Genomic DNA, 14665 nt, shown 5'->3' with positions numbered 1-14665 from the left:
GGTCCCTTATTATTCAATGAATGCCTCAAAACATATTGAGAATGACTTAGAAATACTGTTTTTAGATCAATAGTTTATTATAGTTTATAGAGAGCCATGGTGATGACTCAGAATCAAGTTATACAAAGAGCTCTATTACCAATAAGCAAGATCAAGACTCAGCTTGGATGGCAAATGACCACTGAATAGCCCTGACGAAAGAGAGATGGTTTGTGGGCTGCAAAATGGCCTAGTTCCTCTTTGCATACGCATTTCGTTGCTTTTAGAATTGAGTCAGAATTTAGATAGCCACAAACTTTCCAATAAGAAAAGTAACATTAATATTAACTTTGTCACTGCTAAGAAAAATACAAGAAAATGGACTCAAAGAACTTTACTACATTTTTATGTAAGTTTAGCTTCAAACCAATATTCTAAACTATATGAATGAGTGTCTATCCAGATATACACATGCATATTCACACACCTCTTTATTATGTTATGTATATGGAACATCCAAAAGAACTATCTTAGAAGAATGTTAAGGTTTTAAAGCCAAACAAAGGTAGGAATGCCAGAAGTAAGGTTGCCTGTGCACTCCTAAGTCAGCTCGCTTTGTATTTTATGTATTTTGAGATGGGACTGTCTTTTTGTTCTGTGTTTGTACAGCACCTAACACAATGGGGTCCCAGTCCTTGGCAGGATGCTAGCCACTACAATAATAAAAATAAATAATAAATAATGACATTATCACATACTATTTTTTTCACAGGTCTTCTAGATCATTCAGTGAATGGGTTTTTATTCTCTTAATTCAATGTGTAGCCCCACATCTTATTTAATACACTATCTATTTAAACCCCACACTGAATACAATTTTTTTTTATCTTCTCCTGGGTATTTGTTTCTATGGCACTCATCACCATAGTATCTGAGTGCTTCACAAATGTTAAATAATTTATCTTCACATCACTCCTGTGAGGTGAGGTTATTATTAGTATTATCCCCATTTTACAGCTAGGGAAGGGAAACACAAGACAATTAAGGCTAAAACTGTCAGAAAAGTCCACTAATCTTAGGTGCCCAACTTAAAAGACCTAGGTTTTCAGGGCACATAGCATTTTTACAGTTCTTTGTAAATTCAACACACAGCTTCAATTGACCTCAGCTGCAGCTGTGAGCACTCAGGCCTTTTAGAATTCTGAGCCCAGGTGTCTCACATTGAGCACCCAAAACAATGATGCCAAGCACTCAAAAGTCAAGAAATTCCAGAATTATGCCATAATGTATCTGTACAATGGGGGATGAATTAATATTCCACAGACAATCTTAATTCTGGCATTTCCCAGTTTTTTAGTATTTAGCTTTGCAACCTTAACATTCTCTTAATGTAGGTTTGTTTGTGTAAGTATGTATAAACACACCCACTTATGCGTGCACCTTATACCCTTTGTGTAATGTACTTTAAGCCCTTAAAACTCCCACTCCAGCAAAATTAATAAACTGAAATGTCTGACTATATGCAGCAATTTTCAATTTTTTCTTAGAACAAGCATGTCACATATTGTAAAAATATTTGGTTATTTTTTCCTTCTGCAATTAAATCTAAAGAAAACAGCATTTGTTACATAAAAGGACTTGCATTAAGGAAGAAAGCTTTACATGTGCAGATGTAGAAACAGAACTTTGGTCTTAATTTTGCATACAGATGCTTTAGGAAATAGTGCATAAATGTTTTCTTCTGCTCATTTATACATCTTTTCTTGGTTCACAGATTGTTCCCTGAGGGGGGTGGGGAACAAGCAGTGGAAAAATCTACTTCAAAAAATGACAAAGTAGAATTCCACGTCTTCATCCGATAGTCAAGCCTGCATTTCCCCACAGAGAGAAGCTGTTGGGCAGAGTCATGCTGAGCCCACAGTAGGAGGGTTAAGGAGCTGACTCCTTAGACGAATTTAGCTCCTCTCATCCTGAAAACTGCCCACAAATACCATATCCTATTTTTACTGCATTACTGACCCCAACTGTTCAAGCATCATGAGCCAGACCCTAAAAGATCATGAGCCGGGTCTAAAAAATCATGAGATTTTGAAAAATTATAAATATTGGGGTTTTAGGGTTTTTTTTGTTTTGTTTTGTTTTGCCTTCTGGGATTTGAACCCTTAGGGTGAATGAAGCTTTTCTCTGCAAACATGAGCAAGAAAAACTCCCTTATTTAAAAAAAAATGAAAGCTGAGATTCTCATGTAATCATTTGACGCTGGAAGCTGGGGTTTTGAAGAAAAACACCAAGTATGGCTAAACTTTCAGCAAAACTGTGAGGATTGGTAACATTGTGTTTAGACCATATGTACACGTATCTGTGTGTGTGTGTGTGTGCATAGCTGTATTGCTAACCCCAAAATTTCAAAAATCATGAGTTAGCCCCCCAAATTGAGTTTTAAAATTATATATTTTTTGTCTCCTGAATTTTTAACTCTCCCTGCCCACCTGCAGTGTGTGTGTGACATTAGTAGGAGCATTGCCAGCAGATCGAAGGAAGTGATTGTTTCCCTCTACTCAGCTCTGGTGAGGCTACATTTGGAGTATTGTGTCCAGTTTTGGGCTCTCCACTACAGAAAGGATATGGACAAATTGGAGAGAGTCCAGCGGAGGGCCACAAACATGATTAGGGGGCTGGAGCACATGACTTATGAGGAGAGGTTGAGGGAACTAGGCTTGTTTAGTCTGCAGAAGAAAAGAATGAGGAGGGATTTGACAGCAGCCTTTAAATACCTGAAATGAGGTTCCAGAGAGGATGGAACTAGGCTATTCTCAGTGGTAGTAGATGGCAGAAGTAGGAGCAATGGTCTCAAGTTGCAGTGGGGGAGGTCTAGATTGGATGTTTATTGAGGCAATTTTGGCCCCCACTGCAGGAGCTCTCACCCCCTCTGCCCACCCCTCCTGCCCAGAAATTATTTCTGTCCCCCCACCTCTGCTTTTGCTAGCCCACATCAGTTTTGCATCCCTAGCCTCACCTCTGCTCCCCCAGCACACTAGGGGCCTTCCCCATCCCCACCTAGGCCTGGAGAATTACCATGGGGTCCCCTCTCCCCCTTCCAACATGGGAGACAACTCTAGGGGCTCTTCACTCCCCTCTGTTCCTTTCCAGGCTGGGTGTAGTCAGTGGGGGGGCGGGGGGGATGGGGCAGAGGAGCCATCCTGTTCCATTGCTCATGAGGTGGAGGAGGGAGCAGAACTTATCTGAGCTGCTGGGCTCTGCCTGTTCCCTTGTCCTCTCTCCTGTGAGCATGGTTCTTGTAGGGAGGAGGATCAAGCTCTGCCTGCTTCTTGCAGCAGCTCTGATTGGCTGCTCTGCCACAGGAGGTGGGGCAGTGGGGAAAGCAGCCAGTCAGAGGGACTTTTCCCCTAGGCAGGACTGAAAATCTGGAGGGGGCTGGAGCTTCTTGTGTCTTCACCAGACCAGTTGCAGAGCCAGCTCCGCACTTCTCTTCTACCACAGGCTGAAAGCGTGTATGTGTGGGAAATATGCTGTTGTCTCCTCCTGCCTGCAAATCCTCTGCTGTCCCCTCTTGTGATCATGCCTATAGCAGTGGGTGCAAGTTACTCATGGACCCCATGCCCAGACAAGAGCAAACAATGGACCCAGTAATGCTGTGGTTTTTCTTTGCAGTGCCTTACAGTAAATTACCCCATACACTGTGCCTGTGACATCAGCTAGTAACCAGCGTGGACTCATTTAATGAAACATTCCATAGGCATCAGGGAAAGGTTCCTAGGCAGGCAAAGTGGTGTGAATGGTCTGCTGCCCATTATGCTGTTGAAACAAAGTACCACTGTGTATCATTGTTGGTTGAACACAGCCTGTCAGCACTGACATCTCACCAAGAAGCAAGGATTGATTGTAATCAGCTGCATTAGAAGAAGGGCCCAGTAACTAAACGGTTTGATAAGCATGACACCACAATCCTGCTTCCAGGCCCCATGTTAACATGCTGGTGTTAGACTTGCTGGACACCACAATTGCAGCGTATAACTGTACATCATCAGGTCAGGGATCCAGTGCGTGTGTCTAGAGAAGTGCCACACAATAAAGAGCCATATGGCAGTAGGCAGACTGATGGTAGAGTCACAAAGGAACCACAGCACTCTCATAGAGGACTACCATGCCATGGATACATATGACACAGGTCAAAAGTTACAGGAAACCAGAATACGCACCATTTGGAAAGACTCCACTATTCTGTTGATGCTCAATTGTCTGCAGTGTACAGCTGTGGATACCAATGCCCTTCCCCCAAATCATTCCAACATGATATCCCAGCAGCTCATTTATGGCTTTTCATGATTGCCTTAGTTCCCTCTTCCATATTGTTTGTTCTTAGGCTTTTAAATCTAATGCATTTATAAGGTACCACAATATTTGGGCCCCAGTTTGTATGTATGGAACAGACTACTTTGTCTTGACTACGCCTCTTTTTCTGTACACCACAATCACTTTTCCACACTTGGGTGTGCCTTGCTGTGTGCAGCAAATGTCAACTGGGGAGTGCATTGCATTGCTCTTGCTGGGAGCATGACAGAGCTCCTACTTTAGTGAAGTTTGGATTGCTTTTGGAGCTTTTTGGTGTAACTTGCATTCTTTTAATCTCCAAAGCACTGTGCATTGGTCTGAACAATCACATCCCTTGTAACTTCAGACAAATATAATGAAAAGAATTAACAGTTTTGCCCGTCCAGGAAAAAGGGGTATATATGAATGAGGGAGGGGTGGAAAGAGAGAGAGAGAGAGATTTGCATAGGTCAGAAAAGGGCAATAAAACATCTGGCATTAGTAACTGACATGTGTCAATTTTAAGTGTTCATTAAATTCATATTAATGCAAGAACCGTTCTTAAGCTCCAAATGCCACTTTTGGTTGCTGTGTTCTCCCATCTGATGGTGATGACTTTTCAGAACTGTACTATGCTTGTTTGCTTGCCACTGGCATCTGACCTGAGGTCAGACTTCTATTTAACCCTTTCCTGTAGGTCAAAAGACAAATTAATCTGGTGAGAATTGAATTGGAAATGAGGTGTCTGGATAACAGGTGTTCCACTTGTAGAATAGCTGCCAGGCTGAAATATGTTTGCATCTATTCCTATGCCATCCAAGAAATCATCTATGGGGTCAGAGAGCCATTTTTAAGACATTTGAGATGGAAAGTTGCCACAGGGAGTGACTGTAGCAGGTGTCTTATTCTAAAATATTGTCTTTCTGACTTTTGAGAACATTATGAGAAGGATATTTATGGGTAACTTATTCACTGATATTTGTTGTACTTATGCTTACTGGTTCAATAGCTCAAAGGTTCAATAGCTACAAGATGTCCAAGAGGAATCTCCCTGAAACAAAATGTTATAATTTTTTATTTCTTTTTCTAGAGGATGAGGATGATGATGAGATCGTGGAACCCAAAGCACGGAATGACTCAGAGATGGAAAATCAAGACCAGAAACATGAGGTGAAAGAAGGTATGTTTAAAAAAAAAAAAAAAAAAAAAAAAAAGAAAGGATTTTATCATTTTTACAAGCCCAGTCCTGCAAATAGTTACCATCATGTGTAGTGCTTACTATTGGCATTAGTCCCAAGTAGCAGCCCAAGAATTCTGAAAACATTAAATAATTCCATTGTCTCAGATCTAAATTACTGACAGAAAAGAAATACGGTATATAAGGAAGCTGTATCTGGAGAACCCAGCTGAATGACCTGAGAATCTTGGGACATAAGCAAGGAGGTTTTTCATACAATTTTCCTGCATTATACCAGGAATTCTCTGCAAGTTGCTGAATACCATGGAAAGTGTTCAATGTTTGCTGAGTCATTGTGTTTCCCTTCCACTGCCATGTAAAGGGAATCCCAATGCTTATATCTGGAACGTAGAAGGAAGAGATAGTGGACCGATATGAATAGAAGAAAAAAAAACCCTAAACAGAGTCCTAAAAATATCTATTTATTTTAGTTTTTCACATACTCACAAGTGAGCCCTCTGGGTACCTATGTTGTTATATTTGAATGAGTGCCATCACTAATGTCATCTAGTTTTCTAGTTCTTTGTTATAGTTTAATCTATTGGAAGTGCTTCATATTGCCACTGGCTTCCTTCCTTGTGTAGGAGAAGCCAGATCTTATGTGAGCGATAGCTATACAAAGTTTTGGCAGCAGTGGTCTTTGTGACACTCAGACCGCAGCATGCAAAATAAAGCACGGTTGCTGTTGCAAATGACACAATCTTGCGGGTGCTAATACTCAGTGGGTTCAATGAATAAATCCACTCTTGCTGGACAGTAAAAGAACTTGACCTGTAGTGGCAGAGGTAAAATGGCAGCACACTGATGATGAGCATTAAATGCTGTGAATCAAATGATGTTTGGTATATTTCTCTATCTTTTCACCCCTAAACAATCCTGTTTGCCTCTCCAATGCAATCCCCCTTCTCATGTTCTGAGCAACACTCAGAGTTGGAAGCCATTTTTTCTGTTTCGTGGAAGTGATTAAAACCATGTTACAAGTCAAACAGGAGTTTAGAAGAACATTTCCTGCCGATGCAGCACTCTGTGAGCCTTGTTCAGAATTAATGGCATTTCTGCAAATTAGCACATCATGGGTTAAAAGCATGTTTATGTTGGCATTAAGTATTCTGGCTTCTTTTTTTCTGCAAGGCAAGACAATATTTTGCAAACTTTTTAAAGAATCTCTAATAGATATTATAGTGGCGCCATTCACACTGCTATATAGTAGTTAAGGCTGTGTCAGCACTTCCATTATGAATCCTGTTTTTCAGGGATTTATAACCCAGCCGTAAAAATTTGCTCTGGGCTGAAATTTGGTTTCAGCTCAGGGAACACATTTTTTTAAGAGATTTAAAAAAAAAATCAGCTCGGGTTTGTGTGAGTTATAGGAGTGTAAAGTAAAAGAATCATGAGGGGGGAAAAGGGGAGACAGACGGTTTTTTCACGCGTATAACTCAAAAATGGGTTTAGCATAAAAAAAAAAAAGATTGACTCCAGCCCCACTATGTTTCATTTTCCTCTAAGCCAGCAGGACAATAGTGACATACTTTCTCAAAGTTTCAGGTATTTAAAAAAGGAAATCTGAGTTCTTCATAAATCATAGGTGCCCTAGTATAGCTCTGATGCTACAAATATTTGTGCATGTGCTTAATTTTACTCACAGGAGCTATTGGCTTCAATGGGACTAGTTACATGCATAAGTGTGTGCAGGATCAGTATCTGTTATTGGATCTGTTTCATAGTGACAACAAAGGATAAAATTCATCTGCAGTATAGCAGGCCAGCTCAGTGCAGCATGCATTACTTAAGCCTCCCATAAGGGCTGCACTGGGGCACCAAGAACAGAGTAGCAGCACAAAGATGCCTGTGCATTTCTATTCATCGTGGAGAGCGCTACTTCACTGGCCCCATACAGGCTTCCACAGAAGATCACACTAGGGACAGGCGGGGATCTACATCTGTGAGGATCTATTGGGCCCAGTGCTTCTCACAAAACACAACTGCACAGGGACGCTGGCTGCTATTCCAGGCCCCATCATTCTGCGTGCCATCCACATAGTAAGAGACAGTCCTTTACCCACAGAGCTTTTAATATAAGGCCCTGATCCTGCAATTTACAACGTTTGGGAGGAATGCGGCATCTGTGTGGAACTCAACTGACATCAGCGGGCCTCTTCACAGGCGCAGCAGTCCACCGTGCATTTAAATTGCAAAATCACGACCTTAGACTGTAAGTTGTTCAGGGCAAGGATTGTGTCTGACCTCTCATCTTTTGTCTGTTTTGAAGTCAGTGAGGCTTCTCATGGGAGCAGCAGTCCAACTGTGCATTGTAAATTGCAGGATAAGGGCCTAAATAGACAAGACAGATAAAGGACAGGAGAAAGAAAGTTCTATTATCCCCATTTTACAGATGGGGAACTGAGGCACATAGAGACTGAGTTGCCCAGGGTCACACAGGAAGTTGGTGTCTCGTCTGGGAAATGAACTCAGATCTTCTGAATCTGAATCAGTTCAGTGCATGTTGTAAATAATCAAATCAATCACAATGCATGGTCAACCTGTGGAACTTGTTGCCAGGGGATGTTGTGAAGACCAAAACTATAACTGGGTTCAAAAAGGAATTAGATAAGTTCATGGAGGATAGGTCCATCAATGGCTATTAGCCAAGATAGTCAAGAATACAGTCCCATGCTCTGGATGTCCCTAAACCTCTGACTGCCAGGAGCTGGGACTGATGACAGGGATGGAAAACTCAATAATTGCCCTGTTCTGTTCATTTTCTCTGAAGCATCTGGCATTGGCCACTGTCAGAAGACAGGATACTGGGCTAGATGGACCATTGGTCTGACCCAGTATAGCCGTTCTTGTGTTCTTATAACTGCTGATTATGTCCTATTTGAATATTTAATTATCATTGTGAGGAAAGAATCCCTTTGTTTCTAAAATCAAAATGGTCAAAGTATTATTCACCATATATCCCACCTGCAGTGATTCTTTTATATATATGATTTTCACCAGAGATTTTTACTAAAGGCAGAAAGACTATAACTCAAGAGGCCCAGTAATGGTTTTGAAAGTCTGTCTAATTGAATCAATGATGCATGCTTAAGTGTTCATTTACCTAAGAACTCAAACAGTTATTTATTTATTTATTTATTTTCTGTGGAAAAGGGTCAGAAGTAATTATAGGTAAATAATCCACATTTTATCATCCTCAGTTAGAATGGTTTTAAAGGAACTTCAATATAATAAAATAAAATCACATTCATATAGCACCTCTGCACCATGTTTAAACATCAATGGACTTAATCTTGCTTTCCTTACTCAGGCAACACATGGAAGTCAAGCTTTAGGTTTGCAGAATCAGGCCCCATGTTGTGTCTAGAAACAACAGAAGACAAGTTCAAAAGGAGTCTGAGACGTCATGCTGTGGACTGACAGCCCTCAACTTTAAAATTCCCTGGCTTTTGTCAGTTGATAATACAGACCCTTAGAAGAAAAATTCATTGACTTTTACTAGTTTGTTAGATGACTGCAGAAAAATAATTTTAACCAGAAATAGATAAATTAAATAAGAAATTGTAAGGGGTATTCAAAATACCTGAAAATGCTTCATCATCTCCGCTGATATAAATAGGCAGTTGTGTAATACAGGGGATTTGCATTTTAACAATAAATCTAATAGGAAATGCAGTCTGATGACTCCTATCAAGACAAATATCAGAACTATAGCCAGAAATACAGAGAAAGCAATAGGGGCGTGGTCTATCAATGGGATATGAGGGCAAATTCTACCAGGATTGGTTCAGAACTTTACAGGATTATGTCAAAGATTTCCACAGTTCTTGTTAGCTAACAAATCTAAAGGTTACATAAAAAAAAACAACTTTGATCAGCCACTTAGGTTTCCCCCTCACCCCACCTCCACCACTGAAAGAAATACAGAACTAAGAAGAGTTGTGCTAATCTGCTATCCCTGGTTGTAGCTATGCTCTCCCAACGAGGCTGCCTCCTGTTTCATTTTTTTAACAGGTTTATTTTTAAATAGATACTAGTTATTTAGTCAAGCTTTTATAATGAACTAGGTTCAAGGAAACTATTTAATATTCCATTGCACTTATTTAAATGTAGATTTTGTATTTGTTTATAAACTCTCTCTGACTCCAGTGGGAACCAAATCAGGCCCTGAGTGATTAAGGGTTTGCGGGATTAGTCCTTTACTTGTATCATTATCAGTACTATTGGTATTGTATTTAACCCAGTCCTGCTCCCAATTGATGGGAACAAGACTGGACCCTTTGTTAGCTTGGCTCTTAAATTTATAAGAAAGTTCCTAGGTAGATGAAGTATATTTTTTCTGTTACGTCCAAACACATCAGTTAAATTTGTAGACAAAAGACTCGAGATGCTGCAAAATGAAATCTTCAGGGATCGTTTTAATTCAAATGCACAGTGATAAAATGCCATTAATTTTCATAGTTACATGTTGAATAACTGTTGCCTTTATGTCTTGTTCAATTTTTGTTAGTTTTTTAAAGATACTTGGTTTTGTGTTTCAGCATAGAATATATTTCATTGTGGTTTCTGGACGCACATCATGTTTTTTCCCTCTGAAATAGTCTGTCTACATTTTAAAATATTATATTTTAAAATGTATACAGAGCTTATTCACTTTTGTTGTGATCCCATACAGCTCCAGAGACAGCAGGCCAAAATTCTTCCCATGGTTACATGATACAACCCCATTGAAGTTATAATAAATTCATGGCCCCCTAGGATTTCATGGTTGTCACTGTGCATCATGCTATGGCCAGTCAGAACTTCATGGTCAGAGTGGTGTAGAACTTGGACTCTCTTTCTATCTAATAGGATGCTAGGAGAATCTGCTAGCAATCAACAGTATAGGGCCTATGCATTATTTAGCTATTTCAATTCTATCCAATAGAGGACAGTGGTACAGAGCCACATTAGCTAGTTCAGTACAAAGTAAATGGAGTTCCCCAGTTTAAAGGAGAGCAGAATTTGGTCCATATTGTTTACAACTTTTTTTTTATTAAATCCCAGCCGATCAACATATATTCATTGGATACTGGTAAACTAAATATTGTATTATTTAACCTCTGTTAGACTTCAAAGTGGTATAAAATTTATATTTTTTCTGGTTTTTTTCTATGTAGTACATAAATTTGAAGCCAAATATTGCATTGTCAAATATAATTTGTGAAGATGCTGTGGGCACATCCAGGTTAACAAGGCCTCTGGAAAAAAAAAATACTTTGATCAGCCACTTAGGTTTCTCTTAGTTTCCTCAGAAGAAATTTGTGTGTCTCTTGAAAACTGAGATCAAAGTATCTGTAAGCTGCCAGAAAGGAGAAAAAATTGGGGAAAATTACATAGAACCTTTTTATTTTATTCAAGGTAATGGACATACAGGGGAAAGGATCTGGGGAAAAATGGATGTAGCTCTGAAAGATAAATGGGTGGAAAATCTTCATATTAAAAAGAACAATTACGTGTGTTTCAGTTTTCTGCTTATATTGATGTATTTTTCACTAGTTGCAGAAGTGTTTTGCATTACAAAAAGTAATGATATTAACATTCTTGTAAGCAGAGCTTGCCTCAAATAAAACTTTGAGGCAGCCGAATGGAACAAGAAAATAAGGTTAAAATATGAAGCTTAATATTGCCGAGGGCATCTGGTGTGTCAGTAAGAAGAATGAGGTAAGCTTGTTTATGCCCTACAAACATTAGCCAAGGTGTTTCTGATACTGAAGAGGGTTTAATAGACTGTCGGCCTCACACAGATGATTGCTAGCTGGGAGGGAGATTTTGCTGAGGCAAAATTGCATGTCTCCATTCATTGCCCATGAACATCATGGAGTTTTCAAACTGTTTATTTTTTTCTTTTCTCCCTTCTGCTGATTTTCCTTTTTTGCAGGGAGGGTACAGGGCATATGTAGTTGGCAAATACCCAAGTAAAGATTTATATTTCCAAGCTGCAGAAAGGATTAGGTTTACCAAATAGTTTTAACCATTTGGAGCAGTTTAAAATTAGTTTGCCATTTGCCTTCACATTAATTTTCTCCCCTTTTATGCCTTTTCACTATATTGTCATGCTTGTTGTCTTTGATGCTTGGAAAGCAGTTCTTTGGTGAGGTTGGGATGTTGTCTCATTACAGACTTCCTCTCCACATGAGTTCATTTAGTGCTAATTACTATTCAGTAGTGGATGCCTCAGTAGGTCAACATGTACTTTTTGCCAGTTGTTTTTTTTTTTACGTGCAATGCGCCCATCTAATGCACTTACAGACATATTGTTCTCCTGCCTTGGTAATTACTTCACTGAATAGGAAGGCCATGCAGGGGATGTGTATACCCCCTGCCTGGCATGGAGCACCACAGGGACCACTAATATTACATACATAGTGGGAGGGAAGTGTCTGGGTTGGAAGAGACAGAAGGAGAGGATCATGGGGCTTTAACAGAGGCTACAGATACTAACTACTTAGCTGCTCTGTTGCCTGGGCATAGGATTTCTCCCTCATTCTATGCATCTTCCTTGCCCCCAACCTGTCTACATGGACCAGATGCTGTGCAGAGAATTTGTCTTTCAAAGTTAAAGCTGAGGCTTGGTCTACACTACAGAATTAGGTCAACATAAAGTAGCTTTTGTTGACTAATTATGTCAGTGTCTACACTACAGCCTTGTAGACACTACACTACAGCTTTGTAGAGAGCACCTTCGATGTAAGTGCCTTACTGCACCGACATAATAATTCCACCTCTATGAAAGTATGTCTATACTGACGGCGGCAAAGTTGCCACCGTCATATCGATCTTTCTGGATCGATTGAGCGGTCAGTGTAGACCTGCTTAATCAATCAGGAAGTCGACGCAGCAAATCCACCCCCTCAAGTGGGTAGCGCTGCAGGAACACGGTTCCCATTGGCGCAGTGCAGTGAAGACAGCACACAGAAGGGAAGGCCAGCAGTCGATGGGAGTTACGCAAGCTACTCTGCGTAGCTTGTGTAACTCCCGTCGACTGCCGCCGAATTTCCAGGTAAATGTATATCAGGGCTGAGAGGCACAGAGCTTATGTTGGTGTAATTTTAGGGTGACACAGTGTGTAGACACTTCATTCCTTACATTGGCTGTCTTGTCAATTTCACAGCTTCCCTGCAGCCGTGAAACTGACAAGAAAGTGGCTCTGGGCTCCCCAGCCCGGCTGCTGCTGGATGTCCACTCCAAGCCGAGCTGTCACCCAGGCTCCTGGCTTGGACTGCCACCCCTGCTCCCACTTCTCACCAGGAGCATGGCAGCTGACCAGACTCTGAATGTGGATCTCCCCACTGCAGGCGAGACACCCAGGCAGCTGCCTCCCACATCCCCCCCCCCCCCCCCGTTCCCAGCTGGGAGCAGGGAGGCGACAAGCCCAGGGAGGCAGCTGGGTTCCTGGTGGGGAGATGCATGACAGCCCTGGCTCTCAGCCACGCACACTGCCTATCTTCAGTCAGTGGAAGCGCTCCTGGACATCAGCCACCACAGTAATCACTAGGTTGACTTAAGATTGTAGTTTAGGAATGCCCTTAGGCCAGTTCAAGCAACCCTAGTGTGTAACCATTTAATAGACCCCCATGTTAGCTTGGATTAGCTGGTCTAGAAATAGGAGGTTGTATCCTGGGAAGTAAATGGCGTGGCCTGTGGTGTGGAATAATGAGTTCTTTGTTGCTGAGCACACTATTGCCTGTTTTGGGGTGGGCAGTAGATTCCCCTCATCAAAGAGGATGTTTACAGTCTCTGTTAGGAGCGATCCCAGGTGTTCTCTACTTTCTTGTACCATCAAGGAAGGTCAGAATCACAGTTGGTGCCTCTCATTTCATTCACTTCCAGGTCACTTCAAAGCTCTCCTTTTCAGTGCACTGCTCATACTCCTAGTCAGATGACACTGGATCACTGAGCAGTAAACATCACACTAATATTTCAGCCTTTATGTGGTAAAATGGGCCCCTGTGACTTGCTGCATTTTTGACTGCACTCTCTGAACTGGCCCTGCAGTTTAACCACGTAAAGCAATTACGATGATGAGGACAGATTTAGAAAGGACGCACATTATTAAGAGAGAGGAAGGATATCTGCTACTTAGGGCACTAGTCTGGAACTTGAAAAACCCAGGTTTGGTTCCCTGTTTTGCCACAGACTTCCTGTGTGACCTTGGATGAGTCACATTTCTTTGTGCCTCAGTTCCACCTCTGTAATATGGGGATAATAGTATTTCCTTACCTCACAGGGATGTTGTGAGGATAAACACAGTGAAGATTGTGAAGTGCTCAGATACTACAGTGCTGAGGGCTATATAAGAACCATAGATAAATATTCTGTGTTTGCTACATCCATGTTATCCTAATGAACCCATGTATCTGAGAGCAAATGTGGTTTTCTGTGTCCTCCTGGGTGCAACATGGTGCCAGGCCTTGTATGACCAAAACCCACCATAACCTACTGGGGGAAAAATATCAAAAGGGGTGTGCACAGCTGTGTCAATCTGATATTTGAAACAAAAATCGTATATACTATAGTTCAGCAACTGGAACATAGTTTCCAAGTGTAGCTTTGAACTATGTCATTTTGACTTTCATTAAGCTTTAGGAGACATCAGAGTATGAAGTTACAGTTTAATATCAGTGCTCTCGAGGTGTTCTCAGAAACACAAGGTAAATTCAAGTATATTGAATTAACCTTTGGGCTGCTGCTATTTAACCCAATAAGACCTGGAGAGACTGCAAGATATTTTTAAAAAATAAATACCTCAATTAAAATCTGTACAATCAGTTCAAACATAGAAGACCTTTGATTCAGCTATTAATCAGTATCTGTTAGAATCTGTAGTTTTAGTAAAACAATTTGATAACTATTGATTCTTTTATGATATTTTGTTTGAAAGCCTATTTGCAAATTTTGGGCCAAATTCTTTGCTGGCATGACTCCACTGAAGTCACTGGACCTTCACTGGCTGGGAATTTGGTCCATTAGGAGAATTAATTTATTGTAAATTCAATGGCACTTGTGGCATTTTCCTAAGATACTGCACCCTTTTTGCACGGTAGTGAATATAACTAAAACAATGATTAATTATTT

General features: G+C 40.7%; 1 protein-coding gene across 5 annotated transcripts in view; it reads left to right on the top strand.

Annotated features, from left to right (window-relative positions):
* The window catches only part of DYNC1I1 (dynein cytoplasmic 1 intermediate chain 1), a 242226-nt gene that overhangs the window by 121265 nt on the left and 106296 nt on the right, over positions 1 to 14665 (top strand). For all 5 annotated transcript variants that reach the window (XM_067562161.1, XM_067562160.1, XM_067562159.1 and 2 more), the window contains one exon: positions 5402 to 5491. In XM_067562161.1, coding sequence (XP_067418262.1) covers positions 5402 to 5491 — 90 coding nt within the window. The remainder of the gene's footprint in view (positions 1 to 5401; positions 5492 to 14665) is intronic.

This window comes from Emydura macquarii, unplaced genomic scaffold (assembly GCF_026122565.2).
Source record: "Emydura macquarii macquarii isolate MOO-44397 ecotype Brisbane River unplaced genomic scaffold, CSIRO-AGI_Emac_v2 contig_2422, whole genome shotgun sequence".
NCBI classification, from domain to species: Eukaryota; Metazoa; Chordata; order Testudines; family Chelidae; genus Emydura; species Emydura macquarii.
This window is presented reverse-complemented; position numbering and strand designations above follow the sequence as displayed.